The sequence below is a fragment of the Condylostylus longicornis genome, unplaced genomic scaffold (genome assembly GCF_029603195.1).
Source record: "Condylostylus longicornis isolate FDR11 unplaced genomic scaffold, ASM2960319v2 ptg000001l, whole genome shotgun sequence".
NCBI lineage: Eukaryota > Metazoa > Arthropoda > Insecta > Diptera > Dolichopodidae > Condylostylus > Condylostylus longicornis.
In genome coordinates, this window is record NW_026577970.1 from 6,472,405 (window position 1) to 6,491,563 (window position 19,159).

Consider the following 19,159-nt stretch of genomic DNA (forward strand, 5'->3'; position numbering starts at 1 on the left):
AATAGCAAAATACACATTGCGGTCGGTTATGGACTGACCATATTAAAATTTTTTTATTAAAAATGTAATTATTTCATACTCTGAATACATACAATTTTAAAAAAATGAAAGTTTTATGTAACCATAATACGAAAAAAATATAGCTAGTAATATAGAAATTAGTTTGACTAATTTAATATTTAATATAGGCATAAATTCTAAGGATATTGTTACAGATTACATTAGATACCAGAAACAAAAACAAGCAACACAAAAAACCAAAAAAAAAATTTTTAATTAAATTTTTTTTTTTCGAAAAATATAGAAAAGAATTCTTATAACATTTTTATAGAAAATTATTTTTCTATGCTGTATTTTTTACAGGATTGAAATGAAAAAAAAATCTTATAATAATTTTTGCTTAAAATATCCTTAAAAATACATTCTTTTCTGTATAATAAGAGCAAAAGCAAATACAATATTATTTGAATAACACAATTACAAATTTAAATTTTATTCTTGTATGTGTTGTAAATGGGTTTGTCATATTCAAGTACAATATTTCTTTTGTATATTTGTGTATGTTTTGTGTTTTTTTTTTTAATTAAATAAAATTGAAAATTTTCTACCATAAAATTTGAAAATTTCTTTTTCAAATTTTTTCTTTTTCATTTTTTCAAATTATTATTATTATTTTGCAGATACAGAAAACAAAACTTGTGTACCATGTGAATCAAATTGTGCTTCTTGTCAAGAACGACCAAATTATTGTATGAGTTGTGATCATCATTTGGTTATGCATGAACACAAATGTTATTCAGCATGTCCAGTTCACACTTTTGAAACAGAAGATTACAAGTAAGTGTTCAGATTAATGATAGAAAAGGGAATTTAATATAAGTATTTTTTCAAAAAAAAAAAAAAAAAAACAAAATGGAGATTAAATAATAGGAATTATTCACTTATAAGAGTATAATGAAAGTGTGTGTGTGTGTATGAGAAAGAAAAAAAAAGTAATTTATACTTTACTATTGTTTTTAAAGTAAGGATTAGCTTTTGATTTTCTTTTTACAATAAGATTTATAAAAATACGAAAAAAAAATTTTTAAATTTTTGTTTGTTTAATGAACATGCATGTAGGTACATAATATTTATATTGTATTTCGAGGACTTTATTTAAAAGATTCATTTCGGAAAATTAATTTTTCTTTAAATTTAAAAATGTATTCACTGACTGCTTTTCTTTTCAAAAACTGATTTTAAAAAAAATTTAAAAAAAAAGCATATTAGTTTCGCTGCATTAGTCCGTCCGTCCATGATCTTGTTTATAAAACTTCTACACCCTTTAGGATAGAAAGCTAAAATTTCATACGTATATTATTTCTTCACTTGAAACTTATTTCCGTAAAATAAAATTCTAATCTATCCTCCCCCCTCCCTTCCCTAAGTAAATATTACAGCCCCGAAAACCTTAAAAATTGCACATTTTGACTATTTATTGTACTGAACCCAAAAGCATTTTCCAAATTTTACAAACAAAAATAAGTAGTGCCTGGCTTCTTTTACCGCGGCATACCACATTTGAACTTTAAATAAACAAAACAGTTTTTTACAAATTTTTGATATCGTTCTACAAATTTTTGATGTCGTATAGGCTGAAGGAGTCTGTAATTTTAGCAACTTTTAGAAACTAATAAATAATTCATTTCCTTAAAATATTTTTTCCCACATCCAACTCCTCTCAAGTTATCGCCCTTCTAAATAAACTTTTTGGCACCTTAACTTCTACAGGTAATTTCTATGACATTAAAAAATATGTTGCTCATCCTAAATGTATGCAATTTTTGATAAATAATAGTATATAAATAAAAGTACATAATTTTAATAATATAGCACAGAGTCTCCCAAACTTTTTTCTCACGTAGACCCCTTATTGTGTTTTTCAATTTTTGATAAACCCTCTGCTACTTTCTTAAATAGAGTTAAATTTCTAACAGTAGGAAGATATTTTTTTTCACATCCGTAGACCTCTAGCAAGTTTTCATGGACCCCTACGGGTTTATATAGACCAATTTTGGAATCACTGATATAGTACAAATCTAAATTGTTTTTGAATGCATTATTTTCACTTGTTGAAACGAAAAGTACTGCATTACAAACCGTTGGTTTACCTAAATCTATTAATTAATGTTGTAAACGGTAAATAGTCTGCAAATTCAATTTAATGTGATTGACTTATAAGTTTTGACGCAACAAAAGAAAACAAGACTAATTAGAATTTAATTTTAGTTCTACAATTACCCTCCGTTCTTTTAAATTTTTTAATAATAATTTCATTTTATTGGCATAAAAAAGATTTCATTAAAATTGAAAAACATGAAAAGATGAAAATATTTCAAATATTTTGTTAACACATTACGTACCGTGTGCACACATTTGTGCTTTAAATTGAACTTCAAGAAAATCCCGTGTACACATATATGTGCATTTTGTTGAATTTGAACGCAAACATCTTTATAAAATAAGAGAAAACGCCTTTATAAAATAATTTTCAGCGATAAGGCCAAAAAATTTGTTAGAAGGAATTGTCGCGTCTGTTCTGCGCATAAAATAAGAAAACCAAGTGCTTATATGTGTAAATCTTGTAAAGTAATATTACATGTTGGAGAATGCTTTCAAAAATATCATATCAATAAAAAATACTAAAATGTTTAATTATCCATGTACCAAAATTATTAAAATATATTATCATTTTAAAAACTATTGAATTATATTATTACATAATTTCTAATTGGTTACAATTTTAATAATTCGAAGTTATTTTGTTCAAGTTTCTGAATCTAAAAAGCATTTCAAATGAAACATTTTTTTTTTTTAATTTGCCCCGGTACCAGAGGAAAATTTTTTAGAAATATCGCCGGGAGATAATGTGTTAATATGATTAAACATCAGTATTATATAACATGTAGGTGTTTATTTCGTGTCACACCTATCTATATACATATGTTAAGTTAATTGTTTAATGAAGAAATTTAACGATTATTGAAAATATAAAGTGGTTTTAGTGGTTTTCATTTTATATAATATTATTTAAGCTATATTTTTGTTAAGTAAATATACATAAGGTCATAATAAGCAATTAAATAGATCCCGTTAAATGTAATTAACATTCAATAAATTTCATTATACCGGAAAAATTATAATGTAGTTAATTATATAAATTTTCTGATTTTTGTATGTTCGCATATATGTATGTATTAAATTTAGTGTGTATACATAGAAGCAGTTGATTTTATCTTATTAATGATTGAAAATTTAAATAATTTAATCAATATCAATCGATTTGTTTAATAGAAATTTTCACTACAATTTAATTTTGATAAAAATATACACAATGTGTTGTAGACAAGAAAGGGTTAAAGTGATCTTATATAACTAAAATTCAAATAGCGATATTAGTAAAATTAGACGCAAAAGTTGATAAGCAACAACGTTACATACAAATTTTTTGTATATAACAATATTATTGGTATATAATATGTTGACACCTTTCTTTGACGTTGCAGCAACAAAAAAATAATTTATTAAATTCACTTGTTTACCAAACAAAATATATGCACGATGCGTAGTCAGTCGATGATCATGTTTCACTATTGATTTAATACACTGTTATATACTTTTTTTTATAGGCTATTGAAAAATTTAAAACAAGTACAATACTTTTGTTTGCTAAGCCGTAGACAATGTCATAGACAGTGAAATAGTGTATATATGTACAAAATCTTATCATATTCAGAAATTTATGCACAAATATACATAAAATATGCACAATCAAAGCATATACATAAAAATAATTAATAGCATAAATATTTTTTAAATCATTCATCTAGAAACTAATTCTTATACAAGTCCTTGCAATAAGCACAAGAATAATTATTAAGATTTTTGTTGTATATTTTTTCAAGAGCACATATTTAACATTCATATATTGTTACATAAATAATAATATTGTGCAGGTTAAAAACATTACCTGTATAATTAAAATTATATTTAATATTATTATATTGTGAACTATAATATACGAGTTTATATTAGTCATGTAAGTTTCTTGAATTTAATCAAATATAAAAAAATTATTTTCAGACATTTATACTCAGAATTTATTGAACTGGAGATTTTTGAAAAAAAATTTCCAATGATCATATATCCTGTGTAATTAATCCTATATAATATAAACCTAATATTATGAGTATAAATAATAGTTTATATTTATGAGAATATATCGCTTATTTCCTATAAGAGTGACATATCTCAAAAAATGCAATTTTAAGTAGATCAACTTTGAAATTACAGAAATAAGAAGACGACTGACAGTAGATGAATCTCTTCCTGAATTTTTAATTTGTAACGTTTTTGAAACAATATTTCGAAGCAAGCAGAGTTTTGTATAAAGATGTACTTTTGTTGTAGGAGAACTGTGGCTTCAGGCAATACGCAATTAAATCAAAAATCGAAAAAAAAAATTTTTTACATCAATGCCATTGATTTTTTATTCTCTATCGACTTATATAATCACTTTACTCATTTTCTATAAAAAATTCCTTGTAAATTGAAGGGAACAACATAACTTTCCTAAAACTGCAAAAACAACTCTGTTAACTTAAGCTTTAATGTTAAAAAAACCAACTTAATTTTGACTTGGGTTATAATTTTTAATGACCCCACACTTTTCTTTTATTAATTCACTGAATTAATATTTAAAACAGCATCCTTAAAGAAACTATCCGTTTAAAATCATTAATAATAATAACTATAAAGGGAAAACTCTTTCCTGAATACTTACTAAAGATGATTAATTTACGTTTTCTCTAGAGCCGTAGTTTAATCAATATTTTTATAACTGTATTAATTTCACTCAATAAAAAATATAATATTAAAAATATATACATACATTAAATACAACCCGGTTAAAGAGCACTATTCCTGCCAAAACCAAAGAACAGCTTTTCCCTGCATAAAGTACGGAATGTTACCACCGATTCTATTGTACGCAACAGTAGCTATAATAATGATAATATCAGTCGACTCATTTCACAATCGATATCAACTCAGATTGTGGTTGTAAAAATGCTAACTAGAGAAGTGAGAGTGTTCGTACAAATCAGATTTATTGAGTTATGCGATTATTCCACCAAATGAGTGATATATGAATGTATAAATGCACATATTAACAAAACAATGCTCATTATTATTATTTAACATTGTTTCTTCATTACATATTATACTTACGAGACTTCACAATAAAATCAAGAGCATTTTTGAAAAAAAAAAATACTAAAAATGTTATGCATATATGAATCCTCTATAGATAAACAAAAATATGTAATTATAATTATTATTTAATTAATAAATGCATTATATTGTTAGTATTTTGTACATAAGATAAAATATTTTATTGGAATTCAGATGAAAAAATATTGTAATGATTATTGTATCTTATTATAGAGAGTATATGTATGAATTTTTTTAATGTAAAATCATAAAAGCAGTAATGTACTGCATTGCATAATAAAACGAGAGCAATGCTCTATAAGTTTATGGATAAGTTAAGGTAAATTTACCTTTCAAAAATTCATACGAGAATTGTTTATTCCATTAATTATTATGAAATTTTAAAAATATTTTAATTATATAACTTTCTTAGTATAACATGAAAGCAAAAGCCCCATTATACAACAAATTTTTGAAAAATATTCTCATTATTTACATACAGGAATGCATAAAAAATGTAAACAAATTCAAATATAAAGTGATTATTTGAAGATAATACGATAAAAAATTTTGATTTGTAAATTAATTTTTATCGTACCAGATGCAATACCGTATAAATCACATATTCTAAAATTCTCAAATTATACACTAAAACATATTTAATTTTGTAACATTAGTGGCGGGGAAAACGTTCACCGAATTCTAAAAAGAATTTATATAAAAAAACCCGGTAATTGAGGGTTGCTTTTCTTAGCATTAAGAATTAAAAATTTGGTTTTTTGTTTTGTATATACTGTTATTCTTGTACTAAAAAGTAAATATCTAAGTTCATCCTGTTCTGAGCTACTCATATATGATTGTAGGTCTCCCGTATTGTATTATCGTTTAGGGAAGGCGATCATTGCAAGTAATTTTTTTTACAGAAGTAATACTAGAATCCACTAGAGTACATCTCAGTCAAAAAGTACTTACACATAGAAAAATGTGCTAGCTATACGGTATTATCTTCGAAATCGAAAATCTTAGAAATTATTACAAGCTTGGTATTTTTAAGAGATAATTTTATACATTGTATTAAATTAAGTTGAACCACTCATCAGTATATTATCATGCCTTTAATCAGTTTTTTAACATAAATACATTATTATACATATATATGTATATGTGGGATACCGTAAAATCAAGTAATGAATAAATTTATATATGCATTTTCTTTAAAATAAATAAGATTAATATATTTTTTTTCTTAAAATGCTACATTTAATTGAAAAGAATTCACTGAATCATAAACTATATATATGTATGATATTTACTCTAGATTCTTATATCTCCATTCTACCATAATCATTATTTTATAAAAGTAGAATAAAGAAAAAAATTATTTTTAAAAATAAAATGTTAAATAGTAATTTAAACTTATACCATATGAATAAAATTTTTATGCTGATGTTAAGGCAAATTAAATATTTAATGAATATTCTATACACTAAACATATATATACATAATGTAATTCTATTCATTTACAGTGTTGTATTAATAATTTATAACCTCCTTGATTCGAAAAATCCAAGTAGATATAATTAATATATTATATGAGTATAATTAAGATTTACGCGAATTTGTGTATTTGGATCGTAAATATTAACTTTTTTCCATTTCATCACATTATGAAGTATAGATTTTTATTTCATAGAAATTGAATACGGCAATTGTTATAGATTTCAGACGAATACATTGCATATTTTATGGCACACATATAATAATCTACTGCATTTTTTCATCGATCAATTTTCGGCAAAGAATACTATACCAACAGTCAAATTCTTCTCTATATACTGCAATTTTTTGTTAAATGTTTCGGATAGGCCTTTCTCATTTATTGGGAACTTACATCTAATTCCTTTGTTTTGCATTTTATACATGCCAAATTTTCGAAATTTTGAACTTCAACAATAGAATAAGTTCCGAATTAAAATATTTTTGATTTAACTACAATTTACTTAGTTTCTTTTTATTGCTAATTAAAATTCTGAAATTTACATAAAAAAAAAATTTAATGCAGAGCCTTAAGCACGTAATTCAAGGCCTTAATTATATAACTCTGACACTGTTTTTATGTTTCTATACATGCATATAACTTTTACATAATATGCAATAAAATGTAAAATAATTTCTGTTTTTTTCATGAATTATATCATTATAATTAATATAAAATTACATACTCATATATTCTAGAATTAAAAATATGAATACTTAAGATTTACTTAGCATTATATACATACGATATGTACATATTCACATATAAATTTTAGAATTTTTGTCTCACATCTTAATATTGTAAATTTTATTATATAAGAGACAGATATAAATACACGTATTACAAACATATTAAATATAAATTTTGCAAAATAAAAAATTAAAATAATTTATGTAATATTACATATTTTATTATATAATAGATTAACGATTACATAACATGCACATAATCTGCATGATTATTCAAGATGATAGTATGAGACAGTATTGTCAGATTGTGGAGAATTTCAGTTTTTTATGAAAATTTCATATAGTGAATAAGGGAAAGAAGAATATGAACAAATTATAAACTTGCTTTCTAGTGCTAAATATAACGAGACCTTATTTAACCGAAATTGATAACATTTTTAATTGTACTCGTGGAAAATATTCCGTATGTACCAATGCATATATTTTAGTTTTTATATTAAATTACAAGAGTTTTTATATTTAACAACCAAAAAATATCTGATTTTTCAAATTATAATATTTCTTTCACTTTATGAGGCTTGGTACATTTTTCAAAAAGATATTGAAAATGTCATAGGAAAATTGGGTGGTACAATATAAGAAAATTTGTGTGTATGTTTAGTTGCAGAAAATTTCAAATCTGGTCGAATATTTTTATAATTTTCTCTAACTTAAAGAATATTTAGCCAGACTTTCTTTTTATTTACACCAAGGAAAAAGTGTTGGAAAAATCAAAGGAAAAAATAACAAAATTAAAAATTTTTTAAATTTTTGCGACATAAATCTGACAACACTGACATTAGTCTATCAAAAGAAAAATATTTTGATGTTTGTTGCACTAGTGTTTCCTTGTTACATAAAAATTTACATATATATGTAAATAAAGCTAGCTCATACATACATTTGCATATATTATTATCTACACATACATTATTTACGTAAATATTACAAACTTATAAAACTCAAGGATTATTCATTAAAAAAAAAAAAGAAAATTAAAATGAATTTCTTAATATTATTTTTATAAAAACTTTTTTTATTTTTCTTTAATTTATTACTTAAAAGTGATTTGAAAATAATTGTTGATTTTAAATTTAAGTAAATTCCCCCCTATGTGTATAAGAAATACATAATTGTAATTTTACTGCACATATATACTGTCATAAAATATACATGTATTTGTGTTTGTTTCCTATGGGATAATAGCAAACAAGATTAATAATATTATTTATCTAAAATAATTCTGTACCTAGAAGCCAAAACGTTCTATTTCGTCTTAAATCAAAAATCGAATTAAAAAAGCTCTTTAAAAATTACATTGACTGTGTATTAGTTCGGCTAATATCATCTTTCTTACTTTAATAATCAAACAAAGCAAAAACCAGCTTGTAATAGTCGTAGGAATGTATTATGCGAAGGGTACTATAAATATGCACTAGAAATTTAATTGAGATTGAGACATCACAAAGTTGACACGGCCAACCCAAAATATTCACGCTGTTGGTGAAAATTAAGATCATTTAAGACTTAATCTTTCAGAATGAGAAAATAAATTATTGAACAAATAATTTGTCATTTAACAAAAATACTTAGATCTGCAACGAAATTCTGAAGAGAAAATTATTTCTGAAGGGATTATATAGATAGCTAGGTTGCCTGTCTAGCATAATAACTCCAAATAACAGTGAAGTATAAGTTCTACTTTGATATGTGGCAACTCTTTCATATTCTCCTACTAGAAGTATATATCATTTTCACGCCACGTATTATATCTTAATTATTTTATATGGGTGTGATATGCAAACATTTTTTATGCTCGGAATAGCAATGCCAAAGGTCATAACATTTTTATACAGGTATTATGCAAAATAAAAAATGTTTTAAATAATCTTAGAACTAGAAAACTTTCTTTAAAATATTATAGTTATATCCTACTTCCAAAATGTTTAAGAATATTAAAAGAACCCAGTCAAAATGTTAATATGTAAGACATTTTTTAAAATTAAAAAGTTTAAATTTTCTTATATTTAAAATAAAAATTTTTGAAATTTTTTGTACACTTTTCAAATTTATTTTTGATATTTCTATTCTGTTTATGAATGTTTTTGTTGGAAAACTTGAATTGTATTTCTAAACTTTTCATGCTATTTAAAAAAACAAAAAAAAATTTAAATGTCCATCTTAAAGCATTTCTTTAAAAATTAAGTAAATGTTTTAGAAATTATTAAAATTTAAACGATGAACAGTTTAAGGTTTTTACTCAATTTAGATTTTTTTTTTAAATTTCTACATGAAGACAAAAATTGAGCCTTTCTCAAGGACCTAAAAATTTTTACACAAATGAGTATCGCAATTATTCTGCAGATGGAACTGAATTGTGCACCATAATTTTTTAATTAAGAATGGCAACTCCTGAAATTGAGTAAATGAAGTAGTAACTTTCTTTAAGCCTTCAGACCGGGCTGGTACACATATGTACCAGTAAGGTTCAATTATTCTCTGTTGAACCATTACGTTTTTACATGATTCAACACATTAAATTTTAATGCGACTTTTTTCATCACAGACAGTTTGTTTTATACAAAAGTAATAGATCGTACATGTGAAACATATTGTGCTAATTATACTCCTGGAAAGCCGGATCGAGGAAGGGGTTAATTAGCCAATTATAATTGCATTTTTGGATATTAACAATTGCTTATATTTCCAATTAACTTTTAAAAATAAATAAATTCCAAAAATTTAATGGTCTTTGCATTCTTTACATTTTCGAGTAAAAGTGTGAACAAACGGATGGACGAACGTTGGAATATGTAAAAATCAAAACAGAATTTTATGCTTAGCAATTATATTGAACCATGTTTAAACTGCAGACGACCCCATTCAAATTCCATAAGAATTGCAATCCCGAGCAACTTTTCATCATACTAGGTTATTTTTTGCTCATAATTCTGACGAAATGATGCAATAACTACCTACTTTCATTATTTAGTATATGGTTCTTACTTTATGCTAACGAAGTCATTCATGAAATTTTTAATAGTTTATAAAATTGTAAAACTTTTTCTCGCAGGGTTCCTTCTCATTGTTTTAAAGTTTCGAATATTTTTTAATATTTTGTGAATTCCTTGCAATTACTTTCAATTTGAGAAGTGATTCTGCACTCTTTGTACTTGTGTTATTAATTTTTAATAAAAACAAAGTTTGTTTCCTGGTTTAGTCTTATTAGTTTCTCAGTCTTTTTTTTTTTTGTAAAAGAAAATTTTTAATTTACTTAAAAGCAGACTTTTTTTTGCTGTTTTCAATGAATTTTTTTCTGGAAATTTTTTTTTTTTGTAAAACAAAAAATTATTTTATGAAATATTTTCTCATTATTTATTACTTTTGAATGATTTTCAAGCTACAAAGGTATTTTTTTTATGTTTGTATGTGTATGGTGCATATGTTAGAGAGTATGATGTAGTCATCATTATATACATATATATATATACATACAATAATTAATTTTATTCAGCAGGAAAAGAAACAGTTTTCTTATTAACATAATTACTTTACATATAAAGACATCCCAAAAAAAAAAAACTACTGAATAGAATATTTTGAATAATTATGTTAATTTAATATTTTCATCATGGTTATGATCTTCCATGACTATTTTCTATTTAATTATATATTAACTTCCTGTTAGATATTATAGTTAACATGTATAGGGTTTGCATAATATTATAATACATAAGTATATGTTAGTTGTACACAGAAGGAAATTGGAATCAAAAGAATTTTTGTTTATTATGATAAAAATCATATACAAAGAAAAGCGAATATGATTTCACTAAATTCTTTAAAATTTAAATTATAATTTACAATAGAAATCATGCAATTTTTTTTTTAATAAAGGATCTGAGAAATAAATGACTTTGTATAAAAGGAGGCATGCGAAAACTAAAGGTAACTATTATTTATATTCAAAAGGTTTTTAGGATTGTAAGACAGTAAGCAGTTGTTTCCTTAACAATTTCTTTAAATTATTTAGAACTTACGCCATTCATAATTCCATTTCGTTGTCATACGATTATAAGCTGCTTAGAAGTAATTTTCATCTGTTGAGTTTTTTGTTTTAAAAATAATGAACTTTTTCTCTCCGTGTATTCGTATAGTTTTAATGTTGTACAAAATCAATACAAATTTCTTCTCATTAAGTTGTTACTTTTTTCCGTATTTTGTATAATTTTCTATCTGTCAAAATTTTTTTTTTATTACACATTTTTCATTTATTTTATAGTAATAAAATCCTATATAATATCCTGAACTTTTTGTAATAGTATGAGCATAATATCAAACAGCAGGAAATAAAATTTCAATAAAAATAAATCTTCGTAAATTTGAAATCTATGTTAATGTGAAAATAAAAGCAAAAGTTTTTTTTTTTCAAAATTTTTACATAGTTTTCTATAATTTTGAAATTCCAAGGTTTTTCAAAATAATCACACATAATCACCAAAGTTTTACAACAATTTACAAACAAGATTAAGAAATCGTCGAAATTTATGTGTTTTAATCAGAAGAATCTGGTTTTTCTTTTTAAATCTCGAATTTCAGGGTAATTTGACATTTTATTTAAAATAAAATAAAAGACAATTTTTGTCTTTTATCCATAATTGCAATTAATTTTATAATTTAGTTCGCACGCAAGAGCTTTAAGGCTACCGAAGTAATTGAAAAATGTTGGCAACGATATTCGCACGCTGAAAATTTAGATATCGAACTGATTGTCTGCCCCCTCTCCTTTTTATTTTATGGTTCTTGAAGTTCAGGCTTTCATTTTAACGCTTCAAGTTGTAGTTCTTGAAAATAATATAAAATCAAGCTCTTATCAATAAATATTACCTTCATACAAAATTAATTTTAAAATTCAATAAATATGGAAAGCTGATGATTCATTACATCTGCCATAAAATTTGTCAAATTCTGTCAAAGCTGACACCTTATTTCTTCTATTAAATTTTATAATATTAAATTAGTTCTTAGTATTAAAAATAAATTTTCTTTAATTCCAGTCTGTGGGACTTATTTAGTGACTTTTTATGGCATTATATAATAAAACAAATATTTATTTAGTTTCTTATCAAAAGTATTTTATGAAAAGAATATTGTTAACATAAAAGTTGATGATATTTTATTCACAATAGTTATTTATTGTCGGGCCAATGATTCAATTATTACGATATTTTTTTCTTATTGTTTAGAATTGTTGCATTTGTTTTTTCAAATTCACCTTTTGATTATTGTTTTATTTCTATATAAAGAGCAAACAAATTGTAAAAAGAAAGCATTCAAACAAAAATTTTGTTTCATTTTTTATTAAACACCTGAAAGAATAAAATGAGATAAAAATAAATAAATTATTTATTCCTATTTATATATAGATGTGTGTATGGCCATGTGTGACATTTACATATATGTATATCTGTCACAAATCCATAAAATGAACATGCAAGTACAGAAAATTCCTCAGAAAATTGTTTAGCAGTAAAATATTTCGACTAACTTTAGTATTTAATATTAGTTCATTAAAGAAATTAAATAAAACTAAAAAAGTTGAAAAGAAAACAATCAACGTTCAGTTCACAAATAATCTTTTCCAAAATAAGTCACAGGAATTATAAAAAATGTGAGCCCCGTACTCTTCTTAACTTCTCAGGGACTTTATTTCTTAAAAGCATTATTTTAATACTGTAGTTCACTTTTGATTCAAAACTCGTGTACACTGATTGACTTCTGAGTCTTTTATATTTGCTTTTGAATATTCGTTGGCGGAATTTGATACTGAATCAACATTTTGATACTGAAATGTAATTTTCAGTCTTTTAAGTAATACATATTATTATCCCATTCAGTCAACTTAACAAAGAGTAAATGGAGAATGCAAAAAATTGTAAGTTCTTTTTTAATTTTGGCAACTGACCTGACAACTTATTATCTTATCAAATATTTTTTGTAAAAATGCACTAATTTTAAATGAAACTTCAATTAATAAATAGCAATTTTCACTTATTTAGTGACTACCATAACAAACACTCGTATAATAAGATGCTATTTAATATACGCTGCCAAGAGAAAAAAAATTTTTAAAAAAATTTACCAGTTCCTATTGAAAACATAATGCCATATTATGTACTTATCACAGTGTTTTCCATTAACTGTACAAAAATTCCAAATAGACACTTACTTTTGGAGCTTACCTCGTCATTTTTTAAATACCAAGACATTAGTCGGAGCTCATTTATTTATTGTATAATATTACAATTGTCAAATCAGAAAATCTTTTGTTTATAAACTCTAAGCAAAGAGCTCACTTGTTTTACTTATTTGTTTTGAGCTAATTTTACTTATTTGTGTTCGACTGTATTTTATCCTATTATATATATGTGAATGTGTTCTCATTTAGGAATATTTCCTCGTTATACTATAGTGCGATAAAATTTTTTAGTATACTACTCGTATTTGCAGCTTTTTCTTTCATATTATTACTCTTTATACTTATTACTTATATAAGCTCCGACTAAATCTTAAAAAATATTAAACTGATTCTTAATATTGATTGATATAATAATAAACAAAATATAATAATAATAAAAATAAAAATAAAATAATATTATTGTATTAACACGCATTAAAAATTTTATTAAACTGATTCTTAATATTGATTGATATAATAATAAACAAAATATAATAATAATAAAAATAAAAATAAAATAATATTATTGTATTAACACGCATTAAAAATTTATTCGTCCTAAAATTCATTCTAAATACTTCGCCATCATATAATATGTATGGGTCCGTAACGTCGTACATTTATAAATAAAACTTTCCTATATAATGTATATAAAAAATTGTAAGGCGTTTATAAAAAAAATGTCCTTATCATCATCATCATCATTATCACATCAACATTCACATAAAAAAATAAATAAAATATAAAAATAAATACCCTGAATATTGAATGATATGAAGTTATTTATTTACCTTATTTTCGTGAGTATATCAAAAATATCATGATATATTTACTTTGTATATCTAAGTACGTATATATATACGTAACGTATTCATATACACATGAAAGGAGAAAAAAAAACCCAGAACCCCTAAAGATACTAATCCTTTAAATCTCTTTGAAAGGAGAATATAACACACACACATATTATCCTTTTCATATTATAATCTCAAAAAAAAAAAACAAAAAAAAAAATATATTAAACAAATGTTGCTTAGTTTTTCATATTTATTTTTTTTTCTCTGTTGTCAACATGTATATGAAACAAAAGATTAATAATGTTGATGAAATACAAACAAAAAAACGAAAAATAATCAGAAAAACATAAGCATAATACGCCATTTATAACTGTTTATAAAAAAAAATCCTGTTTCCTCACTTTTAACAATAGTTTTATCAATTTCATATACAAAAATATAAAAAATATTCTCTTATTTTTTTTAGTTCTTTTAAAAATTGAAAAAAAAAGAATGTCCTAAATTCTATTTTGTTATTAGCAAATTAGAAAAAAAATAATTAGTATGCTTCAAATCTGATTCTGTCCGTCTGTCCATAAGCACGTAACAGGCGCGTGCATTTATAAAGCTTCTGCATATTTTAAGATGAAAAGTAAATATTTTTGTTTTCATAAAGTGATTCAATCTGGAACATTACTTTTTTAGAAAAACCAAAATTTACCTGCCTCCTCTCCTCTAAGAGTTATAACCTTGAAAATGAAATTTTTTGATTATTTAATGTGTCGAAACCACAAAACATTATCACCATTATCTGTGAAATTTCTTACGTCGTTTGTCGTTGGCAAAATTTTTTCTCCTGACTCCTTCCCCTTTCGAGTCATTTGCCTAAAAAGTAGCAAAATTTCATTTTTTCGACCGATATTTTCCGAAAACTGTAAATTCCTTTTTTTTTTATTTCTATTAGAAGAGGAAAATAACGGTGAAAAACTTACAATAAAAATATACAGGGACAAGGTGGCAAATAATTTCAGGGATGGTTTCTCGATCAGGCTTATTTCACAGGCGATTGATTGCCCTTTATTTTCGGTCCTGCAGTCAATTTTATTTGAGTGATAGTTTTCAAGATAAAGCTGGTCACATCCACAATTTCAACACCCTGTATATAATTGCATATATTTACTGACCTTATGCATAGTCAGTCGAATTCAGTCATTATGTTGACGCTGCTTTCACTAATTCATCTTCTAATCCTAAAAGTATGCAATTTTTTTTATTACTCACTTTTTGGAATTGTGCTACTTTACAAACAGTTGATTTAATAAGAATTCATTTTGTTTTCTGTTTATTATTATTTGTACCTATATTTTTGTATGTAGAAAAAAAATATAGATTTATTTTTCACTATTATTTTTATTTAATATAAATAAAAATTTAAGAGGATAACAGATTTTAACATTAACGTCATCGTTTTCAAAAACAAAAATAAAAAAACTATTTATTTTATTTATTTGAGTTTTTTTTTTCCAATGCGATTAATTTTTTTTTCTATTTTGCACATTAAATCCTGTGCTCTTTTTGTTTGAAAAAAAAAAAAAAAACAAAATTAAGAACAATCGACAATTTGTTCTCCCATTCATTTTTTAAATTAAAACGCACCATTTTTATTTTACAAACTTAAATAAAAATTTTAAAAGTCGAGTACTACATCAAATTTCTCTTCTCATTTTAAAAATTTTTATAATTAAAAAATAAAATTAAATTAGTAAGCGTTACAGAATTAAAGTGTAGAGATGTTCGCCAATCGATCAAACTTATGGTTTGTAAAACAGCACATTTTCTAGTGACATTTCATATCATTTTTTTGCCATAAAATTTTGCATAAACTTAGGGGAATTTTGCATGAGCTTGGATTTTCGTATTGCATATTGAGAATTAATTTATTTAGCAGGTATTAGGGCGCCCTTTTAGATAAAAGGACGATTACTATTATATTTTTTGATAGAAATTTGATACAACTTTTATCAAAAATATGAGAGACTAAAAATTGATATTTTGCCAATTTTGATAAATGAGACAAAGATAAAAAATTTTGTTCTTATTAAATACAGCATTTATCTACATCTGCAAATTTGTTTAATTTTGAGCCATATCCGAGTATCCGCAAAAAAGTAAAATCACTTCAAAATTTAGTGAAAAATCAGTTCAATACGGCTAAATTAAAGACTATTTTAGACGGTCTGCATTAGTTTTAGAAAATTTTCTTATGGCAGTGGAAGTTATTCTTGATTTTTCTGCGCATATAGAATTTTTAGAAACTGATCTTAATTTATAGACAATAATTTGTTAAAATTGTACTCTTAGGACTTTCAAAGGGTCTAAATATGAAAGAACTTTCATGCAATATAAAATTTTTTCTATGTTTCAGAATATAATTCACAATATTCACAAAATCTATTATTGCCGAATTACAAATACCAAATATGTTAGACACCAGAAATATTATTTGTGTATGGACTTTGTGTACAGTATGTACATACATATATGTACTCGTATATAGGCTTAAAATATAGAATTTAATAATTTTTTAGTTCTGGTTTTTTACTATCCAAACACATTTAATAGTGTTTTTTGTATATAACTATGCATATATTTAGTTTTACATATATTATGTGCATTATGCAAAAATCTAAATAACATCAATAAAAAAACCTAAATCAGTTGTATTACAAAAACTTATGGTTTAAAATAAAAAAAACATTTTTTATTTTATATTTTACATTTTATTTGTAAGAGATTAGGTAAAAGGATTTTAATGTAAAATAAAAAATTTCAGTACCACAAAATTTTTATTTACTTTCTAATTTAATTGAAATAAATGAGCATACATACATACTATACATGTATGCGTGTATATATGTTCTGTATATATTACGTTTGTATATATTATTATTTACACTATGCAAGTATGTTCTTATGTAATATATTACAAATGTAACGACTAATTTAAAAATAATAATAAAAGCAACTACTGTCTATGTATTGGTGTAATGGTTACAAATTATTAAACGACATTTTATTCTATGAATTGGAAAAATATTAAACTGAATTTGAATCTGCTTTAAAAAAATTTTTAATGGCTTTAGTTAAAGTATGTGAAATGAGCGAATGCATTTAGAATGTATGAAAGGTACGGTGTTTCAAAGAATTTACTCGATTTTCAATCGGAATTTCTAATTAATCCAACACTGTTTTCAATCAGCAAAGCTTTAGATTTTTAATTAGTGATTTAGTTTTATAAATAACTTGCTTCTTTGTTCACTTTATCCGTCTGTTCTGAAGTTGTACAAGAAGTTTATTCTCCATTTAATTAATTAAATATTGTACCAAATTTATGAATTTCCATATGATTCTTAACAAATTCAAGATTCAAAAAACAAGATTCTAAATTTTAATTTCTAAAATATATGATTTCCGAGTAAATATGAAAATATCTGTTATACAAATGGTGATTTCTTATGCCTACGTGTGTATATATGTAAATATAAAATTCAATTACGTTTTATCGAAATTTGTAAATTTACAATATTTTTATATTTTCTCATTTTTTGAAATTGAAATTATTTTAGTACAAAATATTGAATATTATACGTACATACACATCTATACATAGAATATAACAGATTAGAAAAGGGAATAATCAAAATTTCATTATCTCATCATAAGTATTTCAAAACGGAAATATACAGTTATACTGTCCTTTTTAAAACTATACTATATCCAGGATTTAATATCCTCTTGAATTTAAATTATAATTTTATTTTACTGTGTCGTCTATATATACCTTAAATAATAACATAAAAAAATAAATCAAAATAAATTGATTGTCATTTGGCATTTTGTGATTCATAAGAAAATTGGAAATGGAAAATATATATATACAAAAATTTTTGATAAAATTGACTTGAGTAATCCATCCTGTGTCAGGATATTAAATTGTCAAGAAACGATGATTTTTTTTGTATTTATTTTATTTGTTTTTATTAAAATTCTTCTTTTAATAAAAAATGTTATTTTTATTGTAGGTAAAAATATAAAAATTTTTTAAATACCTAAAAGTAATAAAAAAAAAAAGTCAAAAAGTCTCCTTTCCAATTTGAATTGATTTTCTAAACTTCTCATCTCTCATTTAGAAGGACTTATAAATTATTACATTTAATGTGTAAGGTACTTAAATTTTTTTATACCTTGAATCTATAAAAAAAATGGGATTGTGCCTTGTCAAGTTTGTAAAGCGAAATATTGCGTCCTCTCTCCTCCCTCTCCCCGCACACAACTTCGTTTTCAATTTTTTTTTTAATTTTAAAATAATTGCTATATTTTTCTCTATTCTGGAAAATTTGGTGTAATCGATTTGAGAATCACAATGCTAAATATATCGTTCCATTCACTTGCCGCTTTTAAGGTTTTTAATAATATAAATTCTAAATATAATTAGAAAATAATGTGCTCATCCGTATGAACGCTCATTTGAAAACGGAAATTTTATAGACTAACGAATATTGCTGAAAGGCTTATTCCTGTCAGACTAAATTTTTATATGACTTCTCTCTCTCTCTATCATAAAATTAA

At 24.1% G+C, this 19,159-nt stretch overlaps 1 protein-coding gene across 3 annotated transcripts in view; it reads left to right on the forward strand.

Moving 5' to 3' along the window:
- Nucleotides 1–19,159, forward strand: part of LOC129618581 (furin-like protease 2) — a 301,205-nt gene that overhangs the window by 221,222 nt on the left and 60,824 nt on the right. For all 3 annotated transcript variants that reach the window (XM_055533419.1, XM_055533435.1, XM_055533427.1), the window contains exon 9: nucleotides 681–837. In XM_055533419.1, coding sequence (XP_055389394.1) covers nucleotides 681–837 — 157 coding nt within the window. The remainder of the gene's footprint in view (nucleotides 1–680; nucleotides 838–19,159) is intronic.